At 36.6% G+C, this 26,360-nt stretch overlaps 1 protein-coding gene across 1 annotated transcript in view; it reads right to left on the bottom strand.

Annotated features, from left to right (window-relative positions):
* The window catches only part of ctdp1 (CTD (carboxy-terminal domain, RNA polymerase II, polypeptide A) phosphatase, subunit 1), a 131,767-nt gene that overhangs the window by 69,923 nt on the left and 35,484 nt on the right, over positions 1-26,360 (bottom strand). Inside the window, exon 11 of the mRNA XM_048201892.1 lies at positions 21,878-22,034. Coding sequence (XP_048057849.1) covers positions 21,878-22,034 — 157 coding nt within the window. The remainder of the gene's footprint in view (positions 1-21,877; positions 22,035-26,360) is intronic.

Here is a 26,360-nt window from a genome sequence, read left to right on the forward strand (position 1 = left end):
ATGACAATGTTTGAGGGGGGCGCTATGGAGCAGCATAGGAGATAGACGTGTTTGACATCTCCTCCACTACCAAGTCGATAAAAATGTAATTTAACATTCTCTAAATTCATTTTAAATGAGATAAACGTTTTGGTCAGAGATCCAGCATTACATTTAAACTCCGCCAATGCCGTCAAAAAAAACTGCCTCAGGGCTCTAAACCCTCTCAGCCGCAAACTACTGACAACATGGCGATGGATGCTCAAGTGATGGGCCTCGGCCCTGAAGACAAAGATGTGTCGCTGTTGATAGAGAAGATTTCGGATAAGATTCTTAATACTCTTAATGAAAGATTTGACAAATTGGAAGCTACTCTTCAAGCCATACAAACAACGCAACGGGATTTAAGTGAGAGAGTAGAGATGATAGAGGGGCTGGCCAGTGATCATGACACTCGGATCCTTTCACTGGAAACTTCCTTGGACAGTCTACGTAAAGAGAACAAGTCACTCAAGTTCAAGATCAATGACCTTGAGGGCCGATCACGCTGCAACATTAGGATTATTGGTATTCCAGAAGGAAGCGAGAAAGGAAGACCGACTGAGTTTGTGGAAGATCTGATAAAGCAACTTTTTGCGGACTTTTCCGACCCCCCGGTCATCGATCGTGCACATAGAGTCCTGGAGCCAAAACCTCTGGAAGGAGCCAAATCACGCGCAATAATTGCACGAATCCACTACTTTCAGGATAAAGAGCGCATTCTGTATCTTCGTCAGCTTGAATACCAGGAGTGTAAGGTGCTAATTTTCCCGGACTACACGGCTGAGGTAATAGAACAAAGTCGGAGCATCAGCGAAGTGATGAGATCGTTAAGGGAGCTTAAGGTGGGTCACACTCTGCGCTTCCCGGCCAAGCTTTGCATCAGTCATAATGGAAAAACCAAAATGTTCTTATCCCCAGCGGATACAAAGTTGTATGTGGAGAAAGAACTGAGGCAAAGCGTTGAACGTTGTCCAGGAATAAACTCATGTATAAGACTATGGAGCATATATAGAGACTGTAAGTGCATATTGTTCTCTTGGTTGTGGAGTTGTATTTTTTATTTTTTTTTTGTTCTACATAGGCTACTTTTACCCTCATAGTATTAGCTTAATTGGGAGTTGTTATTCTGCTTCGTAAATAGGGTGCTCTAGTTATTAGGGGGAGCCATAATGCTTCATTTGGGGAAGTCATTTAAGGCATAAGAGGGGGGAGTAAATTGTTCTAGGTTTATTAACGTGTTTTTTTTCTTCTTTCTTTTTTTTCTTTCTTTATTGGGGAAGGGGGCATGTTTTTCTGGTTCTTTCTATACTACAAGAGTTAAATGAAAGGGATGGATCAAACAAATAAAGGAAATTATACTTTAACTTTAGCATCTTGGAATGTCAAAGGGCTTGGCCACCCCATCAAGAGAGGTAAAGTGTTTAATTATCTAAAATCTCTGAAGGCAGATATCCTATTCCTTCAGGAAACACATATAGCAGTTGGACAAGAACGCAAGCTTAGGGCTAGCTGGATATCTCAGGTATATCAGGCCCCATTTAGTAGTAAAGCAAGGGGGGGAGCAATTCTATTTTGGAAGGGAATTTCATTTCAACTTGATTCAATGACTACCGATTCACATGGCAGATATGTCATGATCTCAGGTCGGCTTGGCCCTTTACAGATAACAATGTTAAATATATACGGCCCAAATATAGACGACTCTCAATTTTTCAAAAAAGTTTTTGATATGATCCCATCTGGGTGTGTAAATGTCATCATCGGTGGTGATTTCAATTGTTATTTAGATCTGTTTTTAGACCGATCATCTTCAAAGCCTCCTCCTACTTTAAACTCAGTACAGATCTTAAATAAACTAATCAAGGAGAGAAACATGGTAGATATTTGGAGGCTGCAACACCCAGCAGAGAGGGAGTATTCATTTTATTCACACGTTCATAAAACCTATACTAGGATTGATCACTTTTTGATTACCTCTGAATTGGTATGCAGAATAGCGGGTTCGAAGTATCATAATATGTTGATCTCAGATCATAGTCCCATTACACTTGAGCTTAATAATGTGTTGCCACAACAGAGTTATCATTGGCGATTTAACTCTGGTCTGCTGAAAGATAGAGCTTTTGGAAAATATATGGAAGCTAAATTTGATGATTTCTTTGTGACAAACGACAATAGCCAAGTCTCTGATTCAGTTCTATGGGATACGTTTAAGGCAGTCATGAGGGGTTATACTATTGCTTATGAAGCCGCTAAAAAGACAAAACTAGACTTTTGGAGATTGAAAATTCACTCACAACATTACAACATGAATATAGAAACAGTGGAAGGCAACAAGATTATAATAAGATACTGAAATTAAAATATGAATACAACTCAATTTTAGGCAAAAGAATTGAGAACCTCTTGCTTAAATTGAAACAAAAACATTCTGAATTAGGCGACAAGCCAGAAACTTTATTAGCAAGACAATTACGGGGAAAGCAAGCAAAACATGCAATTCACCAAATTAGGTCAAACAAGAAACAAGATTGTAACCAGTCCAGAGGAGATTAATGAAGCATTTAGGGATTTTTACTCTGATCTTTATTCCTCAAAATCCAATGCCAGTCAAAAGGATTACAATATCTTTTTTAAAAATCTGCAACTTCCCCAACTATGTGAGGCTGCAAAAGAGGATTTAGAAAGCTAATTTTCTGAAGCAGACATTTTAGAGGCCATTAACTCTTTCCGTCTGGCAAAGCGCTTGGTCCAGATGGACTTGGATGTGAATTTTATAAAGCTTTCTCTCGAAAACTAGCCCCTTATTTATTAAGAATGATCAATGATTCTTTTAAAAATGGCAGACTCCCCAATTCACTGTATGAGGCCAATATTTGTGTACTATTAAAAAAAGGTAAAGACAACACTGACCTGGCCAACTATAGGCCTATATAACTGCTTAATTTTGATCAGAAAATGATAATAAAAGTGTTGGCCAATAGACTTGGAAGGTACATCTCAACAATAGTACACCCAGACCAAACTGGGTTTATACTGGGTCGATTTTCTATTTGCAATGTTCGTCTTCTCCTTAATATCCTTTATAAGGATCGCAGTAAAGAAGCCACTGGAGCAATCATTTCACTTGATGCCCAGAAGGCATTTGATCAAATAGAGTGGCCATATATGTTAAAAACACTTGAGCATTTTGGGTTTGGCAGATGTTTTATCAAATGGGTAAAAATTCTATATCGATGCCCCTTGTCATCCATTTTGACAAATGCTAATAAATCTAAACCTTTTGAGTTGTGTCGGGGAGTTAGGCAAGGAGATCCTCTTTCTCCTCTTCTTTTTGATATGGCATTGGAAGCACTAGCAGTAGGGATTAGAAGTCACCCATTTATACCTGGAAGAAAGATCGGAGACACTGAAGCATTGGTCAGTCTCTATGCTGACAATCTATTAATATATCTCTCTAATCTGGCTAAATCAGTTCCTTATTTGCTTGATTATATTAATGCCTTTGGCAAAATCTCTGGGTATACCATCAATTGGACCAAGAGTGAGTTCATGCCGCTTTCTAGGCATAATAATTCTAGCCAGTTTGGTTCTTTTCCTTTCAAAATAGTTGAAGACCACATTACGTATCTTGGTCTTGTAATTCCTAAGAACCCTAAGCATATATTCAAACTGAATTTTTTAGCTAGGACTGAAAAACTGAAAGAGAATAGACAGGTAGAGGCTCCTTCCTTTATCGATGGTTGGTAAAATTAATGCAATTAAAATGGTTATTTTGCCGCAATTCCTTTATCTTTTTCAAAATTTGCCCATCTATTTACCTGTATCTTTCTTTAAACTCTTGGATTCAATCATTATGCCATTTATTTGGGGCTATAAGGTTCCCCGAATAACAAAAATCCACTTACAGAAACCTACCCAGTTGGGGGGCCTAGGCCTCCCAGTGTTTCAATTTTACTATTGGGCTGCCAATGCTAGGGCTCTACTTTATTGGCAGAGGGGTATTCCGGGCCAGACTTTCTTTGTGACTGATCCTTTGTGGCTTAGGATAGAGACAATCTCTCTAACAACATCTTGTCTCCCAGTTTTACTTTTTTCCAAAACATCTCCTACATCAAAATTAATAGGGAATAATTTGATAATTAAAAGTTCAATAAGAATATTAAATCAAATAAGGAAATACCTCAAATCACCTGACGTCTCTGCCCTTACACCCATTGCTAATAATAATTTTTTTAAGCCATCTCAGTTAGACCAAGGTTTTATTGACTGGAAAAGTAAAGGTTTGGGGTGTATTGGGGACCTTTATGTAGATGATAAATTTGCATCTTTTAGTCAATTACAATCTACATTCAATCTCCCGGGTTCAGATTTTTTTTTCGATATTTACAAGTGAGACATTATGTTCAAACAGTCATTCCACAATTTATTAACAAGCCAAAGCCTAATGTATTTGACCAATGTTTTTCATTGAGTCCAAGCTCTAGACATTTGATTTCATGCTGTGTTAATGTTTTCCAACTGCCTGTGAACACAGAGTGTATAAAAGAAGCCTGGGCCAAGGATTTTGATGAAGAAATATCTGATGAAACTTGGAATGAAAGTCTTGGGAAGATTCAAGATTGTTCAAGAAATTCAAGACATAGGCTAATACAATTTAAAATGGTGCACAGATTATATTACTCAAAAACTAAACAGAGTAAAATATACAATTCTGTTTCTCCAATTTGTGACAGATGTAAAACAAAAGAAGGTTCCTTGTCACACATGTTTTCGTTTTGTCCTAAATTGTTTAATTTTTGGACTGCTATATTTGAATTTCTCAAAAGTTTTCCAAAAGGAGGTTAAGCCGGACCATGGAATTGCAATTCTGGGATCTTCAGAGACATTGGAAACTTTTCCAATCTTCCAGCAAAGATCGCTATTGATGGGCATGATTCTTTCTAAAAAAATAATACTTTTAAACTGGAAATCCTCAGACCCTCCATGTTTTAAAGTTTGGCTGTGTGAACTGTTTCACGTCATACAACTGGAGGATATTAAGTTCCATTGAGCTTAAATCGCATTGTCAATTCAAATCCGTGTGGCAGTCCTTCCTGGATTTCCTCAAGGCTGAATAATGTAGTAATATTGTTCTTTATTTTGTTGTAACAATTTGATATACTGAACCTGTAGTTATGACTTGATTATGTCTTGATTATTATCTATCTATCTATCTATCTATCTATCTATCTATCTATCTATCTATCTATCTATCTATCTATCTATCTATCTATCTATCTATCTATCTATCTATCTATCTATCTATCTATCTATCTATATATATATATATATATATATATATATATATATAAAAAAGACAATGTTTGTTTTACCATTTCAGATATTTAAGACTTACGACCTTAAATTTGATATTTATTTATTTTTTTACAATTGAGGACCTGCAGAGTCATTTTTTATTGCTCCTAAATACATCTTACAGTTCGCAAACATCTGATTTTAGTCACAAATGCAGGAGAAATGCTCGCACTGTCAAGCCCTGAATTTGACAAGCTCTACTTTGTCACCTCATACTTACTTTCCTGCCACTTCTTGCACAACTGCATCATGCAAATAAGAATTTTCCTTGACAATTACATTCCTCAGCTCCACATCTAAAGTCAGCCAGTCTGAATCTACTATACATTCCCATGAGTGCAGACACAAGGCTTGTTTTAAATGTATAGAAATATTTTTGTCTGTCAGGTCTCCATTAATGGTTTGGATAATATTCACTTTATGACATTGCTCCTGCCATTCCTTCATCACAGGGCTGACAATCGACCCCTATTAGGCACTATAATCAGTCAAGTCTCTTTTCACATAAAGGATTCCTGTAGGTTCAGGCTGAGTACCTTCTCCATCTTGATCCACAAAGGTGGAACTAACAACAGTAAGACGGTTTCTCTGCATGTGCTGAAACTTATTGCTATTTAATGTCATGATGTCACTTTGATATGCTAAAAAGACACTAAAATTGCGGCATAAATATATTATAACATTTTGAAATGATTGATTCCTGTGATGGCAAAGCAGCCATTACTCCAGTCTCCAGTGTCACATGATCCTTCAGAAATCTAATTAATATGCTAATATGCTGCTCAAGAAACATGTCTGATTACCAATGTTGAAAACCATAGAGTAGAAAGTAAAACAGGTTTTATTTGAAATAGCAATCTTTTGTAACATTATAAATGTCTTTACTATTACTTTTGACTCAATGTGTCCTTGCTGAATAAAAGGATCACATGGTTTCTGAAGGATCATATGACACTGAAAACTGTAAAGGCTGCTGAAAATTCAGCTATGCCATCACAGGAATAAAATACATTTTAAAATATATTTAAATAGAATACAGTTATTTTAAATTGTAATAGTATTTCACAATATTACTGTTATATTACTGTTTAATGCACAATATTACTGTTTTACTGTATTTTTGGATGATTCCTGAATGAATCTGAAAGCATGTGACATGTATCCATCACATCAAATAAGACCCACTTACTTGCAGTGAATCATGAAAATGGTTTTGGGGGCTGTTAAAAAGTTGAAGCAATGCTGCTCTAAAACTCTTGAGACGAGTATAAATCTGTATAGTCTATTCACACTGGTATTGTATCATACAATTATCATCAGCTATAATTATGCACTGCTGCCCTATATGGCCCTCTAATGTCACTCTGTAATGCAATACATCCTACAGTTGCAAAAACGGATCTTATTCTTGACAACTTAAGTGCTGCAACTGAAGTGGGTGGGTTTATGGAGTCATTTATATAAAACCAATGCTTAATTATATGAAAGTGAATATATTTGGAGGAAATCATGCATATGGATACAGACCTTTAACACCCAGCATGCATGACTTAAATGACAATGCATTTGTTATTCCTGGTTTGAGGTTCCATGAATTAATGTGTCCTTGCTTCATTTGCAATTTCAAACATTTGAAAGTGACAAAAAAAATAGTGCAACTCTGATGGCATAGAAAATCTTCTATGATTCGGTTTAGTTTTTGTCATTGAAAGGGCAAAGGCAACACTTAGCTTTGCTAATAGCAATCTTTCAATGGGAGCAAAGCGAATTTAACGCCCCTCGGCTTTAACTTTCAGCATTTACTCACTAAGGAAAGTTTTTCCAAAGAAGAGGCAGAGTTGAAGTGGAGATAAAGGGCAGCAGACAGAGAAGATGGTGTTCTAATTTTTCAACTTGTTAGCACTTAGTGTGGTGCTAGCAGTGGTGAGGCGGGTCCTAATGAAAGCTGAGGTGTGAAATGTGCAATGAGGCTGATAACACGGTGCTAGAACTGCAATCACACACACTTCATCACACAGAGAACGGACTCACAATAACAAATATACCAGCTCACTGCTGCTTTCAGAGTCAGGCACGACTTGCATCACAGACACAAATACAACGTGACAAGGTTTACACACAAACACACACACACACCAGACTCATAAAAAAAAAGCAGCAAGAAATGTCTTTGGCGCAATATTAAACTCAAAGCCACAATTGTCTGAGAGCTAACCAATCCTAATCCATGGTGCTACAAAAGAGAAAAACAACAATATAAGCTAGATTTTTACATTTTCTAAATAAAAATTTGAGTGGCAGCCAAAAAAACCAAACAAAAAAAACCTCACCACCAGCACTCATGCAGCCCCACATAAGGACACTGCCACCACATTTCACTGTAGGCACCATGCATTCTTCTTTGTATTCCTCACCTTTGCGACACCATACAGTTTTGAAGCCATCAGTTCCAAAATTTTTTATCTTGGTCTCATCACTCCAGAGTATAGAGTCCCAGTAGTATTCATCTTTGTCAGCATGGGCCCTGGCAAACACTAGGCGGGCTTTTTTTGTGCCTGGGCTTTAGGAGGCTTCTTTCGTGGATGGCACCCATGCATGCCATTCCTCTGCAGTGTACGCCGTATTGTGTCATGGGAAATAGTCACCTCAGTTTGGCTTTCTACTATAGATAACTGCAGTGAACTTGCATGCCGATTTTCTTCAACCCATCTCAGCAGAAGACGCTCCTGTCGAGTTGTTAACTTCCGTGGACGACATGGACGTCAGTGAGATGGTTGCAGTTCTATCTTTTTTAAAGTTTTGCACCACTTTTGCTACAATATTCTGACTGATAAGTAAAGCTTTGCTGAACTTCTTATAGCCTTTACCTTTCTGGTGTAAAGAAATGATTTTCTTTCTCAGGTTTTGTGACATTTGTCTTCTATGTGGTGCCATTGCTGACAGCATGAAATGGGAAGCGGTTTTAACACCCTTTAACACTTAAATTTAGCTTTCAGTGGGGTGTACTCATTTTTTGCATCACCCTAATTTGAGTAAAACTGAAAATTGCTTTCTCTAAGTTATATTATTAACCTTACTTTCATGTTTTAAGTTAAACAGATGTTATATTAAACTTAGTCTTGTCAACATTTTGGAAATTGTTTTTGTGTTCATTGAGATATTGTTTAAAATGTTACTTTTCAAAGTGGGTGTACTCATTTACGCTGAGCACTGTATATCAATGTCAGTTTTTTTCCAATATTGCGTAAACTAACTGGAAAAAAAGCTCACCCCCAAACTGCTACTGCTTTTCCACTATCTCCGATCTCATGCAAGAGCCAGTGATTGACCAGTGCAATATGGGATCCTATTGGGAACTGATTTTAACTAACATGAAAATGGGATGGCGACATAAGTTATTACATGGTTGTGGCTGATTGCCAGACTAACGATGTTGTTCCACATTTCTTTCCATATCTCCTTGTGGACTTTAAGTAAAAAAAAAAAAAAAAAAGTCTACAATCATCACCAGGCTTAATCTGCAAAATCCCTTTTCACAAGTGGGATGCCTTGGGTAAACTCCACACTAATTTGAAACCGCAATGCATGTCAGATCTCATCACGAAGCAGCAGAAACCATGAACACATTTCTAAAGCACCCCAACTGCCAATCCTCTGGTCACAGCAAACAACTCAACTGATACAATCAGACAAGTGTATGCAGCAGTTGTTGTTCAGAGAATGACTGCCAATGTGTGGAAGTGTGTATCCGACCGAATCTTTGCCTCCCACTGAGAAAACATCAACAGATCCAATAACATATTGCCCTGGACATATCTCTTCTCCCCACATGGCACAAGGACATTAAGCCATAAAGAAATAACCATTCAAAACTGCAGGCCAATAAATCTTTGAGCGTTGAACATCTAATAAAGGACTTAACATCTGTAGGTTAGACGTGATATTCCAGAGTGAGGCCACGCTCCTATCAAATACTGTTGCGTTACTGCAAGCTGCTAGACAAGATAGTAAGGCATCTGGATGAGAAAGGTCACTCAGGCCACATGCACGTTATGATCTCACAGTCCTAAAATGCTTCTTGGCAAACCACATTGTGATTTCGGAATGTGTCTCATTGGTGACATTTCAATGCTGGGTTTTGTAACAGAGTATAACTGCCAGACAGCCAATTAGGGCTTTCCTTTTATTTTCATCAAAAGCTTTCTGAACATTTGAGAATGCCAAAAGGCATTTAGGCTGCAGAGCTAATAGAAGCAGGTTGACATTTGAAAACACGTGTTTTCTCCCCACCTCGAAATTCTCAGAACTCATATGTGCAGCTTTTTCCTTTAATGGTAATGTTTCAAGATCAAACCAATGTAGAGTAGCTGCTTTTAACTCAGAATAACACAAGGAGACTTTTTAAAATCTTTAAATTAAATGAATAAATACATATCAAATACAACATAAATGGTTTTAGTAGCCCAATGAAAAGAGCCTACCCAGGCACTACCCAAATTCACAGCACTCAGGCTTACATGCAAGTTTTCCTTGAAATTTTAATGCTTCAGGACCAACCCAACCTGGAGTAACTGCTATTAACTCTTTGTTATTAAGGAGATTAAATTGTTTAAAATCTCTACCATAAATAATATTGTAAAAAAAAAAATCTAAAAAATAAAATAAAAATCAGACAACAGAGACTAGTTGGCAAAATGAACTACAATACAGTGTCCAGCGAACAGCCTTAGCATTTAACTTGAAACCATTGATCTTAATGTATCCTTTAGTCCAGGAGACCCCATGAGACTGCAGTTCACTCAGACCCTTGGCTTCTGCTCGCACTGTGAACTCTTGTGAACTTCACATTCAAGACATGGAAAATGTCACATTAGCACAAAGTGCTTCAGGTGCCCTCACGAAAAAAAAACCTTGGTCAATCTGTCACTCAATTCACTAATAGATTGCTAATACATAAATCAATGATGGCATAAGCTGGATGTTAAATAAATAGTTGATAAAAAAAATGAACTCTGTTGGATGTTGGACACCAAGTAAGGAATAATCCATGGTTAGCTCCACATTAAAGGATTTTAATGCACGATGAGGAGGCAAAGAACCACTTGACACGAAGTTGCAGCCATGGAGTGCATTCAAATCTTTTAATGCACAGCTATCCGTGAATTATCCCGTTTATACCATGGTCATTTGCCAGCATTGACAAGTTACAAAATTCTCAGAACTCAGAAGTTACAAAAGCAGCCATATCACCCTGTAGCCCAAGACTGGTTGACCACTGAAGCTAAGCAGGGCTGAGCCTGGTTAGTACCTGGATGGGAGACCTCCTGGGAAAACTAGGTTGCTGTTAGTGAGGCCAGCAGGGGGTGCTCACCCTGTGGTCTGTGTGGGTCCTAATGCCCCAGTATAGTGATGGGGACACTATACTGTCAAAAAGCACCGTCCTTCGGATGAGACGTTAAACCGAGGTCCTGACTCTCTGTGGTCATTAAAAATCCCAGGATGTCCTACGAAAAGAGTAGGGGTGTAACCCCGACATCCTGGCCAAATTTGCCCATTGGCCTCTGTCCATCATGGCCTCCTAATCATCCCCATACACTGATTGGCTTCATCACTTTGTCTCCTCTCCACCAATAAGCTGGTGTGTGGTGCGTGTTCTGGCGCAATATGGCTGCCGTCGCATCATCCAGGTGGATGCTGCACATTGGTGGTGGTTGAGGAGATTCCCCCTTCAATATGTAAAGCGCTTTGAGTGCCCAGAAAAGCGCTATATAAATGTAAGGAATTATTATTATTATTATTATTATTATTATTATTATAATTAAAGCTTGACAGTGAAGTTAAAGCTTGATGTTTGCTGTGCTAAATTTGACTGGAAGGGATAAAATGGTGGTTATTTTTTTTCAGCTACCATTCTGTCTGCTTTAAATTAGACAGAGATAAAGTAGTGCAGTAAGGTTACATTTATTTGAATGAATTAGCCTACGGATAGAAAGAGAGAGAGATTTGCGTGTGAATTACCTGCGCCTTTGCAGCGTCTCGATGAAACATTTACTGAAGCAGAACATGCTTCAATAACATGTATGGATAATAAGCAAACTGATTAGCGTTGGATGTGGATAATTCTTAGCACAAACATTTATTGTGTGCCAAACCCACGCTCTCCAACAAGTGAAATCACTGTTGACCTCCTACACATGATATGAGGTAACAATTAACATAATTAACCTCGCTGGACTCTCTGCTTGAGTGGAAGTCAACGCTGTTTCAAGCCAAGACTATGAAAGAGAGTGAAAACTGACTGAGGAGCCCAATTACAGATGGGTTGACAATATTTATTCTCTTGACTTTAATTGATTCTCATTTTGATAAACCGATATTGATTCTTAAATCCCAAGAATCAGTCTTTTAGTGTGCTGTTTTCAGTTTCACGAGTGAACAAACCTTCACTAAACATTATTCATAGCGTGCCTCCCATCTAATAAATCACAATAAGCTTTGTGATTTGTTACTTTTGATATTAAGCAAAGCCTTAGCTTTCAAATTCTGTCAACTTACAAAATTAAAACATTAAATGTCATTTTGACACTTTAATCTGGCATGACAGATCACTGGAGTGCTTCAGTTCAAGCGGCACGTGAACTGATCATCTCTTCATCTTTACTGCTAGTTATAGCATGAAATAAACATGAATGAACATTAGAAGGTATGTTGAAAGATACAGTACAGCTTACTGGAATGTATCATGTCTCATGTAATTGCTCAAGCAGTGTTTTAACCACAGAAAGACATCGATAAAACAGCTTGTAAACAGTGTCACTTAACATTGCATTGCTAAATATATGTACTATATTGCATATTCATTATGATTTTACTTAATCTTTTCATCAATATTTAATGTATGTTTGAATAAATCTCACTAAAAAGAGTTTAAATGTTTATTTAAAAAAATAGAATTGTAGTAAAAGCAATTATATCAATAAAAAGTTATAAAAACTGCTTTTTGTGAAATTTAAATTTTTGTATACAAATGACTTTAATAATATAGTAATGTAACAACCGACAGGGTTCACTATATAGTTTATAGCATTAGTTGAGATTTTTTAATTTGTTGAATATTTACATGTACTGTACCTGATATCCAAATTAATCAATATTGAATGGAATGGAATCAAAATCAGAATTGAAAGCTTGTGCATCAAAATCAAATTAAAACATTAAATCTGTCAATACCCAGCCCTAGCCGCGATTAAGAAACCATTCAAACATTCTCAGAGTAATCAATTATCATTCGCTTTCATTCAGGTGAACATGCTCATCACTACATTCACAAGGTTTTCTGAGAGCCTATAATTACTTAGTTTGTATGACGAAAAGCTGTTTTGCAGTGTATGAAAGGAGAACATTAGTGCTACTAGTGTCCACGCCAGAACCCCAGTCATTCAATAAGTTAATTCCTACTTCCTCCAAGCAGCCATGCAAAAAAGGTTTATATGAATGGTTCCCTTAAAAGTGTGACTTTTCAAATAGCAATTTACGTTCAATCAAACTCAGCTTTGTCATATATATGAAAAGCCTGCAACAGCTCTCTCCACATGCTAAATTTAGTCACTATTCTATTTCCATTCAGCAGGTTTAATGAACAAAGGACTAACCCCCTCGATATCCCAATTCGCAAAGTCCCAGAATAATAACAGTGTGGTTTCCTGCACCTCAGTGGAGATGTCATATTTAGTGAGAAAGGGGGGCTATTCAACAAAACCCCTGTTAGGCTGGTAGAACAATGGGGCACAAATTGAGCAGTGGCAAATGGTACCCATAAATGACTAGGGGAGAGAAAATGAGCTTAGGAATGGATACAAAACAGGTTTTACATTGGTCTGATTGCAGTCTCCCTCTGAAAGTGCACAATGACATTTTATAGGATTTCCATATCAGGATATTTTACTGAAAGGGATTTACAGTCTAAATAAAGTCCTTAAATAGAAGGTTCCTATAAAGCTGGAGGTTGTTAAAGCTTGAGGTTCCCATTCATTTAAATATTAGATGTCACGTCTGTCACCAAGGATTCTTCTAGTAAATAGATAAATCACACTTCGTCATGAAACATGACCTTTCAAAAGAACAAAATGCATTATTTATGTACAAAGCAACTGTCCATTTTAGTAACATATAATATACACTACAGTTCATAAGTTTGGGGTAGGTATGATTTTTTTTAAAGTAAGAAGTCTCTTATGCTCACCAAGGTTGCATTTATTTATTTATTTAATAAAAACAGTAATATTGTGAAATTTTATTACAATTTAAAATCATTTTGCTAAATTAATATACATTGTAAAATATAATTTATTTCTGTTATGGCAAAGCTGAATTTTCAGCATCATTATTCCAGTCTTCAGTGTCACATGATCCTTCAGAAATCTTTGTAATATGCTGATTTGCTGCTCAAGAAACATTTCTTTATGTTATTTATCAATATTGATGAATAGATTTCAAAAGAAAAGCATCTATTGAAATGGAAATTTCTGTAACATAATAAATGACTTTACTGTCACTTTTGATCAAATTAATTTAGGGCGGTTGTGGCCTGATGGTTAAGAGAGTCAGACTATTAACCTGAAGGTTGCGAGTTCGATTCTCAATACCAGCAGGAATTGGGTGTGTCCAAGGTTTGCAGTGTGTGTGTATTCACTAATCACTGCTTCTAATGTGTGTGAACTAACTTATGCCGGGTTCAGAATACACAATATTTTTGACCGTCATGATAGTCGTTGTGTCAGATTATATGATTTTGACTCCTAAAATCTTGTGGTGTCGCGGACAAGAAACATGTCAGACTACAACGCTGCTACCCGACTATTCACCGCGTGCCATCTTTAACCGTCTTTAAACAGTTTTGTTGCCATAGCTCCACAAACATTTCCTCCGTTGTAAAATTCCACCTAGCAGGAACGATATCATTGTGTCTCTTTCGTTTCGGCATGTTTGAAAGCATGTAGAAAGGCGCTTCTGTGCTTCTATTGGCCAGTGTCACACATTTGATGGAACTCGTCGTGGACGACTGAAAAAAAAATTAAACATGCTAGTCTTTCTGTCGTGACGTCATGAAGCATCGCAGATGCAGCATCAGTTGTCATCCACTATGACACACTACACAAGCTGAAACGATCAAATCTTGCTTCCCGACACCCATTTTCGTTTATGAATCCCCACGACAAAATCGGGCAAAAATTGTGTAGTCTGAACCAGGCATTAGATGGGTTAAATGCAGAGGACAAATTCCAATTATGGGTTACCATACTTGGCCTTCATGTCGCATTACTTTCCCTTTAAAGCAACCTTGCTAAATAAAAACTAAATCTTACTGACCCCAAACTTTTGAACGGTAGTATTATTTTTCAAATAAACCTAAAATTTGACAACAAAGGGCCAAATCAACGGCACAATCTAGTATGTGTACTCAACGTAAACCTGTCTACATTTTCATTTCCTTTTATAAAACAAAATGAACATTATTTTGTGATGCTGACAAGCTCTTGGGTTAAACCTTGTTTATGTCTGACATATTCATTCTGGCATGAAGTACTGCAGACTGCATGTGCCCCTCAGAGATGCTGAGAGGTGTTTATACTCTATCCGTTCACCCTGGCATGAGTCTCACAAGTGACAAGCAGCAGTGTGGAGAAAATATCAGCTGAACCAGCAAGATGCAGCAGCGAAAAGTAGTAGTTTGCCAAACTTTACCCTACCTGGCATTACTGTATATTACTTGTTCAAAGGCAGTTTACCAATCCCATACAGGTGTCACTATAGCTTAATTGGCAAAGCATGACAATGCTCAGGTCATGGAGATTTGATTCCCAGAAAATGCATGTAGGCTTTATATAATCAGTTGTAATTAGTCATTAAAATGTTAATACGGGAAAACATAAAATAATAAAAAATAAATAATTTAAGATAATATACACTACTGTTCAAAAGAGTGGGGTTGGTAAGATATTTTTCATGTTTTTGAAAGAAGTCTCTTATGCTCACCAAGGCTGCATTTATTTGATCAAAAATACACTTAAAAAGAGTAATATTGCAAAATATTACTATTTAACTTCAACTGTCTTCTATTTGAATATATTTTAAAATGAAAGCTGAAGTTCCAGCAGTAATTACTCCAGTCTATAGTGTCATATAATCCTTCAGAAACCATTCTCATATGCTGATTTCCTGCTCAAAACACATTTCCTATTGTTATCAAATTTGAAAACAGTTGAAAGAGTTGTGTTGCTTCATGTTTGTGGAAACAACAGGATTCTATGTTGAATAGAAAGTTCAAAAGAACAGCATTTATTTAAAACAGGAAATTTTTGTAACAATGCCTTTACTGTCACTTCAATCAATTCAATGCTTCCTGAATTATAGTCTTCATTTCTTTAAAAAATCTTATTCACTACAAACTTTTGAATGGTAGTGTACATAAATATGTTTTAATACATTTAAGTCCATTGTATTTTAAACACTTTGTTTAGCATTTAGCATTGATTTATTGAAGTAGTAATGTTAATAAATACATATAGAAAATACAAATAAAAGACTATACATTAAAATTTCACTTTGAAGATCATTAAATATTTGTGATATGACTTATGACTGAATTAATTTTTTTGTCAGATCATAAATGACATGCAGTACATAAGTATAGGAAGCATAAGCAATGTTTTTGCCATCTGCTCGATTACTAAACGCATGTGGGTGTCACCGGCCTGCATCTCAAGAAGTTAGTGGATAAATATTAGGGGTGTAACGATACGCTCAGGTCACGATACGATACGTATCTCGATACGGAGTTCACGATACGATACGTATCACGATATTTTGAACAAAATGAAACTGAAATTCAAACAAGATTTATTAAAAAAACATGAACAAATTTCAATAATTTTCCTTGTTGTACATACAAGATCACATTTCAATAAAATAAATAAATATAAAATTTTAATAAAAACCTTCTGTATTCAAATTAACAGTTGAATAGGGCTGTCTGTCACTGAAAAAAAATGTTAAATTTAACATGAACTTAGAATTATGAATAGGGGCCGTTCACATGTCGCGTCTAAAAACGCGTGGAAGGCGCGGCCGCACCGCTTCTCCTTTCCAAAGCGCTTGCGCTCCCGTGGCGTCGGTCGTTGCTATGCAACCATGAACTGAGCTCTCCAAGAGGATCAGGATGTTTCTGCAAAGGATAAATGATTTCTAGCCCTTGCATTAGTTTTACGACGAGATATATTGATGGAGATAAGATATAAAAACCACCATGTACAGCTATGATCAGCTGTTCGGCTGAGCTTTTGATGTTTTGTTACGGAAAGGCCATAGCTGATCGGTTGATTCTTGTCACACGACCTGCGGTGCGCTTGCGGCATTCTGAGAAGTTGAGAATTGCATGCGCGTCGCGACCGCGTTGATCCCATTATGAGCGCGCCTGCCGCGCGGCTACATTTGAAAATAATAACTGACTTGCACGCGGAAAAGACGCAATATGTGAACGGCCCCACAGAACTTCTTAAAGCAAAGCATCGCAAGCGTCTTTTGCTTTTCTGTGAGCACAGCTGGTGCTGTGCACTGCGGTGAAAGAAAGCCACGACTTTTCTCACGCGACCATGCAAGAGACTGACATGAGAAACGTTTAAACCTGCTTGCAAGATTCAATGTGTGCCCGAAACACTTACTGAACTAGAGAGCTGATTGAGACACACCATCTACGATAAATCGTTACACCCCTAATACTTATAGTAATTTAAAAATGTGGTAGCATTGGATCTGGACAGGAAGGATAACTCTGGGAGTTGGAAGGGGTGTGTCGCGATTCTGCCTTCTCACATCGCGATACAGGTTCGTGGACCTGCGTATCGCGATTTCGGTTTCATATCGCATATCGTTACAGCCCTAATAAATATATAAACGTATTTATCTAAACAAGATCAACTTAATGTCCCTATCAATGATCAAATCTCTTCCCCTGTGTAGAAGCCACTGCTGGTGGTAAGACACGGCTTCGTTTCAGCTGTATGTGAGCATGAAAGTTGAACACAAAAAATGAAGCTATCTGACCTGTGAAGTGCAACACCGCTGTTATGAATGGTGTCAGCAATGACAGGTTTTTGACATGGACTGCTGAGATGTTATAACTGCTAAGCGAAGAACTGAGACATGCCCGACAAATGAGAAAGAAGTCAAAGAAGCTCTGAAGCGATGTTTCTAGGTCAGTGATTTTAAGAGGGAGCCATGAGGCACATCTTCCTCTTTCACACTTCAGAGAAAAAACTGGAAGACAAGACAAATGTAAAATGAAAAAGCTGGAGAAAAAAAAAATAACCCTCATTCCATTTAAAGCCTGACACAGCACTTTGAGTTATGAAAGTGTAGCTGATGGCAACAAAGCTGGGATGAAAGAAATAATGCATGGAGGGCTCATAATTACATGCACACCTTTTTTTTTTTAAACCACACACCCATGAACAATTTTAAGGAAATCATAAAATAAATCATTAATAAAGCAGAGCCAGCCTGCAGGAAGATGACCTTAATTGAAAAGGAAGGTCAGAAGAAGAAGGCTGTGGAGATGTGCTCATAATAAATAAGCAAAGCAATATAAGTGCAAAGACTTATTATCACACAGCAAAAACACTGATCCAGTATTCTGACAGGAAGATCGTGCCGAGTTCTCCTATTATTGTCTTTTATGTCTGTGTACAATAATATATGTAATGTGAGACATGACATATGTGTCTGAAATATGTGTCTATCATGGAATATAAATGCAAAAAATGCATTCAAATTTCATTCACTAATTTAAAACAACAACAACAACATTAGCTTACAGTAAGAAGTAAGCTATAGCATTTCATTCTTAACATCTTTAGAATATTCTATTTGACAAATACATTTTTATTATTAGGCAGGAACTTTTTTAAAATTCTAAGCAATTCAATTTGTGCTTTGCTATGATCACAGTAATTTGCTTCTTACATGTCCTCTTCAAACAGTCTCGGCATTAATATTCAGCAGCTTCTGATCTCAGAGGGTGATCAACATTGGCTCACCGTCAGGGAATGTCTTCGGGATATTTGTTCAGGATTTTTAATTAGCTTTTATGAATCTTAAAAGCTTTGTGTGGGGGGAGGAATTTAACTGTGGCTCTGTCATGAATTAAACATGTAACGCCACCATAAACAATTCAGTACATGAACTATCAACACAAACGTCAAGCAGGACAACAGCACAGCAATAAAACAAAATAAGGATGCTCCGAATGATCGAGCGCCGATCGTTATCGGCCGATAATAGCTTTATATGGTTTGAGCAGTGGGCCAATCAGATGACAAAACTCGCGAGACAATTATTAAAACGAAGTGATACTGTTCCTCAATCGGCTTTCTGTGCACGCACTCCAAGACGGAGTGGAACACGGACAAGAAAAGTGAACTCTGAGCTTTGGGTTCATGCCCAAGCGGTTAAAAACAGACAGAAATATGCCTGGCTTGAGGAGTATTTGCTTAAACACTGTCGGTTGTCTTAAGTGAACAAACAGTTGGGAAATAAATTGCATATGTATCAGATTCAGTATATTGGATCCATGCAATCAGTCTTAAAGTGACAGCAGGCTAATATTCCTGCTGCTGACTGTGTCATTAAAGGGTCATGAAACCCCAAAACACTTTTTTTGAGATGTAAACAGATATGTATGGGCTGCACATCATTGAAAACACTAAAGGTACTCATTAATGTTATTCATAAGTGAAAAATAGTTATTTTTGCATTTTTCAGAGCGATTTCTGTCTTCCGGTTTGAAAAGCTGAGTCGGAGCAACGTCACAAAATCTGACGTAATCGTGTACTTTCGGCCCAAGTATGGGCATGGTCGAACATGCTGACATAGACCTTTTTGAGCGAGTCTCGACATATATTCATGACATAAAGCTCACTTAATCCAATCACTGCGCTGTAGTATGCATAAGATTATAATCGCGGTATTATGCATGAGGAAGTATCACTTCTCTCGCCTCGGTCTCTTGTCATTCAGAGACATATCGTTGGTGTTCGTTTTCTCAGTGCTAAAACACAATGTGTTTTCCTGCGACGCGACCAGAGCAGAGGTTTGTGTGCATGTGGATTGTTTTGCTGTAATCTACCAGCACAAATGGAAAATGTGTTTGCGTGAGATCACATTACAGCGGAGAATTCAAATGTCACAAAAGTGCGGCTCATTCACCTCTGCCTGCTCTAGCTGCGTTCAAACACGCAAGCCGTATGTTTCCCTCAGCACAACAGCACGTGTTGTTTGTATTTTGCCTGCAATGCGGTCAGAACTGGAGTTTGAATGCGAACACATGAAAAACACGACTGTTATGATATAGACGCAGAGCGCGCATATGATCGGTTTCAGCGCAGAGCTCCGCGATGAGTTTAACAACACTAGCCACGTGGTACATAGCTCATACAGAATAAAGTATCCGTGTTTAAAGTTTTTATTTCACACATTCTTCTGCACCAAACATTAACCAGCACGGTGTAGTTATGCACACATATTAATATACAAGTCTTCTTCAAATGAATTATATGTGCAGACTGGACACTGATACAGTGGTGTAGCCTATCTGAACGCGACGACATGATTATTCTAATAGACAAAAGACTGATTTTGAGTGCAGTGCTCGTAAACGTAATCAAAGTAGCCTATTATTAGCCCTATTAAATATTCTTTCGCATTTCTCTCTTGTGCTTGGGAGTTTGTTGTCATTTTCTCTGTGTTCATATATTAATATTCTGTATAATGAGTGTGTTGTATGTCTGTGCTTCATTGGTTGTTCTCTTCCCTCTTCTCCCCTCTCTACACTCCCACTTTTCCAGAGCTTCACACTCCCATTTTTACAGAGTTTCTGCAGCTCAGAGGTGTGAATGACCAGGGTAAAACAGGGGGGTTTCATGACCCTTTAATGTTAAACAAGAAAAAGACAGAGAAAATCATTCATTGTTCTTCAGTAGATTTAGTAGGATTAATCTATGTTTAATTCATACAGTGAAGACTATGTTGTGTTGTTTTGATTGTTTTTATTTTTTGTTTTTATTATTTATTTCACAGGAATGCTATATTTGTTAATCTCTAAGCTGTTCCTAAACACCCCTAAGATAGAGAATGGAATATGTTGCACATGTTACTTGCCAATAAATAAAGAGTTGTCAATTCATGATACTTTATCATCTTTTAATTTTTTATACTTATAATACATTGTTGTTAAGAATAATATTATTTATTTTGGTGATCGTATCGGCCAATACTGCTTCCAGTGATTAGTGAACTACCCCAAAAATCCTGATCGGAGCACCCTTAAAACAAAAAAATAAACGGTAACACTTTACAATAAGGTTCATTAGTTAAACATTAGTTAATGTATTAACTAACATGAACTAACCACAAGCAATACATTTGTTACTGTATTTACTAATCTTCATTAATGTTAGTAAATGAAAATACAGTTCATTGTTTGTTCATGTTAGTTCACAGTGCATTAACTAACGTTAACAAGATTTTAATAATGTATTAGTAAATGTTGAAATTAACATTAACAAAGATTAATAAATGCTGTAGAAGTGCAGTTCATTATTAGTTCATGTTAACTAAAGTAGTTAACTAATGAACCTTATTGTAAAGTGTTACCGAATAAACATTAACAGGAAAACCAAAGTTTTAAAACATTTGAAATTAGAACTAAATATGTATTTAACACTGAACATGCGGCACAGAAAAGATGGAAAGGTCAAGCTATGGGCTCATTTAAATTTTGTTTTGTCCTCCTTACTACAGATTGATTACATGTCTAATCCAGGTTTATGTCTTCTCAGTGACTTCTGTATAAGTTCATTACAAAAGAGACAGTTGCAAAGACGACAATAATACAGAACTGGTTTACTCCGCACGTGTGCATAAACATATTGGATTCATAGCCTCCTTAAAATAGTGACTTGTGAATGTACAACAGCACGAATTAACAAGGCTAAGCCTAGTACCATAGATGCATGGAAATGTTTTTCTATATAAAGGAATGACCATATGAAGTAACCTTTTTTTTTTTTTTTCAAACTATGTCTGTTGCTTCCCCTTCTCTGTTTGTTTGTTTGAATGGATGTTATTTTGTTATATCTAAAAAGAATAAAAAGTTAATCTCAAAAAAGAAAAGAAGAAAAGGAAACACCATGCCATAAGCTTGGTGATCGGCTTTGATTGTTGATTTTTGCACAGTCAAAAAATTACACACCTCACATGTAAGAGCTTAAGAGCTTAAGAGCGAAAAACGGTAGCTTTAATTTCAATGAAACCAGGAAATCATCTAGGAAGTAAAACACTGATTATAGCAATGTTATTCCCCTCTCTCCCTCTCTCTCTTATATAACAATTAAGAACAACTGATGTTTTTAGATAGCTAAGAAAATGTGTATGTGTGTTTAACCTCTTTGTCCATGCTGTCCAGATCTTCTTTGCAGAGTGTGTAGAGTGGCATGGTTTCAGACATGCTGGGCTGTCGTTTTCTGCGTGAAGGTCCAGGCTGCTCATCGTCAGGACTCGATCCTGCAGCCTCGACCGTCTGCTGAGACCCCTGAGCTAACCTGAACAAACACATCAACAATCAATCGCTCAGCATACATACTCCAGATCAGCAGCTGGTGAAGCAAGTTACAGTGTAATCAGTCACTGGGCAAAATTTGTTTCTCAAGCACTGCTGGCTGACTTTGCTCTGACAAAACACCAAAGCAGAACAGCAGTTCTCTCAGTCTGAGCAACACCTAAATAAGCAATCAAACATACCCACAGCATAAGCCTGTCCACAGCACACAGCAAACATTTAATCACATCCTTTTGTCAGAGGAGCCACAACATGATTATTATGATAACTCTGCACAGGGAGATAGATGGTCGGAGCAGACAGTGTCTGAATGGATTAACTTCACTACACATGCTCCTGCAGTCTGTTTAAACCAGTGGTCACCACCCTTTTTAAGCTCAAGATCCCTCACCTCAGCCTTGATGAAAGACAAGGTCTACAGTACCAATCGATGAATAGATATAAAAAGACAGCCCAGATTGAGGCCTTTTATTTTGTATCTTAATTGCATTTGAATTACATTAAATGCTTTGGTTTTAAAGGTTTTATTTATGCAACCAATAAAACTGTATGAATTTAACAGCACTAACACTTGCAGTGAGTAGATCATATAAAGTGCCATTGTTACCTGAAAAAAATGCCATTGTCAACAGTAAAATGCTTGTTCACTGAAGCTTCTGAAGGTACTAACTACCATTAGCATTTTATAAATTAACTGTAATAACAAAATTCTAACAACATTCTCAGTTAAAGGATTAGTTCACTTTAAAATATAAATTACCCCAAGATTTACTCTCCCTCAAGCCATCCTAGGGTAATTGACTTTTCTTCTTTCTGATGAACACAAGCGGAGTTATATTAATAAATATCCTGACGCATCAAAGGTTTATAATGGCAATGAATGGGACCAACGAGCTCAAAAAAAGCTCAAAAAATTATCAAACTGCCAAAGTCACGTGAACCACTGAAATTTCAAAACACTTATGACACAACGAAGCCCCGTTTACTGAAATCACGTGACTTTCACATTCCGAACCACTCATTCGAAACAAGATTCGTAAAGCTTCGAAGCTTCACATAAAGGCACATAAAGTCGTTATTTAGTTTTTTTGCTGCATTTTTTGCTAAAAAGTCGCTTCATAACATTAAGGTTGAACCAACCGATGCAGGCCTCACTGAGCCATCAGATTTTTTGAAAAATATCTTAATTTATCTTAAAATATCTTAATTACAGGTTTGGAACGACATAAGGGTGAGTAATTAATGACAGAATTTTCATTTTTGGGTGAACTAACCCTTTAATATTTTTCAACTAAAACCATATTGTATCCAATCAATAATTCGCTTTCTCATTAATAAGTGAATGTGCAAAAATGCACATTTTGAATGTTACCATGTTATTACAATGTTATTACCAAATTTAACCCATTTTTAATTAATTAAAATGTGAGAAAAAAATATATATTTTGTCAATATTCAAGGGAAATTTCATTTCAATATATCATTAAATACAATAAGTATAAAGTCAGCACACCACGGCTCCAAAAACATAGAAATATATTGACAAACTCTCACAGAGGTGACGTTTCGAGCATACAGGCTCTTCATCAGACAAAATGAGCTGATGAAGAGCCTGTGTGCTCGAAACATAGTGTGCCTACTTCATACTTTTTTTCTGTTTCGCTTATTTTTGGCTGAGCACCCACTTTGAGCAGTCTGCCAGTGATGTACATGCTTTTGTTTCGCGTTTTGCTGAACACATTATTATATGAAATTTATAAGAACATATAATATAATAATAATCTGAGAATTACATTTTATCAATTGAAATCTATGTATTTAAAATCTAAACTTTTATCCACATTACTGCTCAAAACGGTCCAAATTTTTTAAACCTACATATTCATTTTCTAACATAACATAAATAGTACTCTAAAATGTTTTCAAACTAAATATATTAATTTTACTTGCATAAATGTTCACTTTCATTAGTTCATCAATAGGCAAAAACGTCCCAAAAGTGTGAAATATGGAAAAGAAGGCTAAATATTTTTACAAAATTGTATTTTTGAGGCTAATCTTATTCATAGTCTGAAGTCAAAGTCTGAATAACATCATGTATAAAACCCATTTCAAAACATAGAAACAGAAGACCTAGATGCTACATGCTGACCTATATGTACATCTCAACAGCGGTGTCATATTGGAAAGGTCAAACTGTCAGGTCGAGCCCATCAGAAATAATCACTAGCCAACCTACTGACAAAACACCTATACGGTGGTACAAACCAGCAAGACAAAGACTCAAAACATTGACTTTCACAGTGTGGACAATGTATACTGATGTAACACTGTAATTAGCAACAGCCTCTAATGCAGCATATCTATGCTTTGAAACACAAAATCAAACGTTTAACTTCCTGCACATTCTACAGCTGTGGAAGGCTCAATGGTTTCCGTAGAAACAATCTAAAAAAGGTCTGGTGGGAAAGTTGTAGACTGGTCTGTGAAGCAAACAAACTCTGAAATCACAGAGGAGACAGAGGGATGCTGGAGCTTAACAAACCATGTCTTCTGCTGATATGAGAGAGACTGTGATTGACACTAGATTGCACTGGGAGCTCTGCTGGACAGAGCGGCTTCAGGGATCCAGGTGTGATGACTTTATATCCTTTTGTGCATGGACATATTTTATAGGGATGCTTCAATCAGGATTTTTGCAGACGATAAAGATTACTGATTTCTCGATACTGATCCCGATCATTCAAGCTTAATATATAAAGGATTTTTTCAAGATCTATGCATTATGTAATATTGTGTTTGGGCTCATTTGAATTGAGACAAACTGCTCTAAATAAAGATGTGTGATTTACTATGGTTTACTAATGTTTTGCGAAGTTACAAAGAACAATGTGGTGCCAAAAATCTGTATACTGTTTACATATGCATTGGCAGCAACATTTTTTTTCTTTTTCTCATTTTACCTCATCAAATTGCGATCGGTTCATGAGATTGGCCAAATTTAGTGATTTCCAATCGAGTTATAAAATGTGATTATTGGCCGATACCGATCTACAGATGATTGACCGGAGCATCCCTAATATTTTCGTGTCATATTTCTAACATAAACCAGAATTTTAAAAGTCATAACAACATTTACAAAGTAAACACATAAGAAACTTTAAACCTGGACTCTAGATGGATATTTACATTAATTTGAATGTACTTGGTTTAAATAAAAATGTTTAGTAAGAGAAAATTTGGTAGTTAAAAAATTCATAACTATGTAATCATGACCATGAAATTGATGGTCAATGGTTCAACTTCAACTGCTTAAATTTTGGTTTACAGCTGAAATGATTTTGGAGGGCCGAAATCATTAACAGAAAAGGTGAGGTTTAATTAGTGCACCTCAGATGGTGTGCTTTGACTGTCAGTGTCTAATTTGTGCACACAACATGGATGATCTACATCAGGTAAATGTCAGCTGTGTGGACGCTAGAGTTGGGTTGACAATAATGATTTCTCATTTTTAATCAATATTATTTGTAACATGTCTACCACTGAACAATCCCAATAAGATCTGTGCTTTGTTACTTTTGATATCAAACAAAGTTTTAGCACTCAAATTCTGTTAATTTTATAACGAAATTCAAACATTATGTTAATTTGACATTCTTTGACACTCTCACAAAGCAAATCAATTTACAGATCTAGCAATATGTCTTGTTATCCTCTCAAGAGTGTTTAAAGAGCTGATCTTGAATTAGGGTCACGTCACCTAGATCAGATATTAAACGCTATGTCAACTACAGTGAACATCAGAACTAAATCTGATAATTTCCCATTGCCACGTTTTAATTGGAAAGCACTATTTTGATAGTTCAGCACCTAATTTCTTTGATGCTGTGCCATGTGACAAGGCACATATGAAATCTGTTACTTTTTCATACTGAAAACTTAGGGAATGGTTTAAGTTATATAAAGATAGGAGAATTACACTTTGATAGAAGAAAGCATGATCAAATTATCAAATTGTTGATAAATGTGGCGACTGAAAACAATCGTCATTTAAATATCACGCCCCAAATTTTAGAAGCCTCGCCCTATAGTTTGCGACACAGAGAAACATGACCCGGCCATGAAGAGGAAGTAACTGAATGAAAAAGAAATTTACTTACTCTAAAAACACCTGTAACCTCGTAATTGCAAACAATAAAATTAATTTAAATAAAAATACTGGTAGGCCTAAATAAAACTAAATACTTACAAACATTATTATTATATATATATAAACTTGGTTATTTTAGTAGCCTACCTCACTCCACAG

This window comes from Megalobrama amblycephala, linkage group LG9 (assembly GCF_018812025.1).
Source record: "Megalobrama amblycephala isolate DHTTF-2021 linkage group LG9, ASM1881202v1, whole genome shotgun sequence".
Taxonomy (NCBI): Eukaryota; Metazoa; Chordata; class Actinopteri; order Cypriniformes; family Xenocyprididae; genus Megalobrama; species Megalobrama amblycephala.